The sequence below is a fragment of the Geospiza fortis genome, unplaced genomic scaffold, assembly GCF_000277835.1.
Source record: "Geospiza fortis unplaced genomic scaffold, GeoFor_1.0 scaffold99, whole genome shotgun sequence".
Lineage (NCBI taxonomy): Eukaryota > Metazoa > Chordata > Aves > Passeriformes > Thraupidae > Geospiza > Geospiza fortis.
The window spans coordinates 836,026-838,035 of NW_005054521.1; the positions used below are offsets into that span (position 1 = coordinate 836,026).

General features: G+C 43.5%; 2 protein-coding genes across 2 annotated transcripts in view; both read left to right on the forward strand.

The window, feature by feature from the left end:
* The window catches only part of MCM8 (minichromosome maintenance 8 homologous recombination repair factor), a 14,664-nt gene extending 13,402 nt beyond the window's left edge, over positions 1-1,262 (forward strand). The window contains exon 18 of the mRNA XM_014310388.2: positions 575-1,262. Within this exon, the coding sequence (XP_014165863.1) occupies positions 575-667 (93 nt within the window). The 3' untranslated portion in view covers positions 668-1,262. The remainder of the gene's footprint in view (positions 1-574) is intronic.
* Positions 1,263-1,884: 622 nt separating this feature from the next.
* Positions 1,885-2,010, forward strand: part of CRLS1 (cardiolipin synthase 1) — a 5,840-nt gene continuing 5,714 nt past the window's right edge. The window contains exon 1 of the mRNA XM_005429088.2: positions 1,885-1,950. Coding sequence (XP_005429145.2) covers positions 1,885-1,950 — 66 coding nt within the window. The remainder of the gene's footprint in view (positions 1,951-2,010) is intronic.

The following is a 2,010-nucleotide window of genomic DNA, read 5'->3' on the forward strand; positions in this document are numbered from 1 at the left end:
CTGCTTCAGACATCCTGAAGTTGCATGTTGAAAGGAACATCATCTAGGACACATGGCCACAAATGTATTCTGCCCTGTAATTGATTTGCATTCTGTACTTGTGAGGGCTTCAGCCAAACAGAACTATTGATAACTAACTGTAGTTTTTGTTCCATCAACTACTTATTGAAGTTAATTTAATTAACTCTAATTCTCCCTTCATATATAGACTATTTTTGCCAATTCAAAGTTCTATACCTGGAAATCAGGGAGAGTTGTAGAAATCATGCATTTCTGTGGTAGATACTTCTGTTTCAGAACTGGAATTTACACATATGTAGCTGCACCCTTTCTTCATGTCATAAAGGAGAGAGACTGCTGCTTCTGTGTAACACTGCAGTAAAACCAGTTTGTAACTAAAGCAGAAAACAGGGGGACTGGTGGTGTGAGACCTCTGGTAGGTGAAGAGTTTGCTAAGGAAACTCACCTATTCTTAGCCCAGTTCATTTCACTGAGTTCTTTCAAATGGTTTATGTTGCTTACACCAGATATGATGCCATTCTCCAATTTGGTATTTTTGTCTTTATTTTCTCAGGTATCTGATTTTGAAAGTTTTATTGGATCCCTTAATGATCAGGGTTATCTTTTGAAGAAAGGTTCAAGAGTTTATCAGCTCCAGACCATGTGAGTGGAGTCACTGTGATGGACTTCCTTGGGATGATTGTCCCTCTGGACTGCTGACCTGCAGCAGGGAGGCACATCCTGGGCTGAGCTGCACCTGCCACAGCACTGGGGTTTGCTGGGCTGGAGATTCCCCTGCAGAAAATTAAACTGGAAAGCTGCAACAGGACAAACTGGCACGTGGTACTGCTGCCTGGCTCATCCTACAGCTCTCTGTTCCAAATGGGACCTCATCATCCCCCAGGAGTGGAAGGTGTGTTTTTATTCTGTTATGGTGCCATAAGGGACTTGACTTCTGAAAGAGATGCTGCACTCACAAATTTCAGCCCAGGAATCTTCCATGAGAGGATGGTATGAGCTGTACTTCCAGCACTGTAGTTCATTTAAAGTCTAGAAATGTTTCCAGTAGGTTGTGACAACTCTGTTTGATAGCTGTTACCAAATGACACTTTATTGAAACTGACTTCATTTTCTGCTTTGAAACACAGTCTTTGAAGCCAAGGTCTTATTTGAAATACAAGTCTGATTTAAGAAAATATCCTTATTTAATTTGTAAAGCAGGAATTGGATTTTGACTTGCATTAAACTTTATATATAAGAAATATGACTTGTTGAAGGCTGTTTAATGGCCATTACAAGATCTGTAACAGCAACAGGTTCTGCTTGTTTCTGTGTAACTGTTCCCGACACACAACCATGTGTGCTCAGCACGGGTGAAGTGCTGAATGCTTCCTGACTTTGATGAAATCAGAACCACGGTCTGGTGCAATGAAATAGCAGCTGGGAAGCTTTCAGTGTAATAATTAAAAACCCACAAACACCAACACGCCCTCCCTAAAGAAAAATATACTTTAAAAAATCAGGACTGCAGCACTGATTCTTGTTTTCCCTCTTTCATTTCTCAGGTAAGATATGACAGATGACAAAAAGCAGAAATACTGAAACTTAGTGCCTCACCCTCTCATTTAAGGGACATCAGGGACCAAATATACTTGAAACTGAAAACTGGTCAGCCACATGAAATGCTTTACGTACAAAATGATAGTTCTACATGGGAGCTCTGAAGGGGCAAGGTCTGCTCTATCAGCTAATGGGCAGTGGGTGTTGGAGATTTTGCCTTAGTGCAGGGCTGGGGACCGGATCGCGCCCCAGGAGCCAACAAACGACTGCAGCTGGAAATGTGAACTCATTCCCGTTCCTCCTTGGAACACAGCAAACGCGGGTATGCCAGAGCCAGAAGCAAGGGCCGAGCACCAGAGACCGCTCGCGCCCTCTGAGCAGTTTCTTAAGGCAAAGCCACCCTTCCCCTTCCTCCCTCCAGGGCTTCCCGAGAACGGCGCGGCCCCGCCG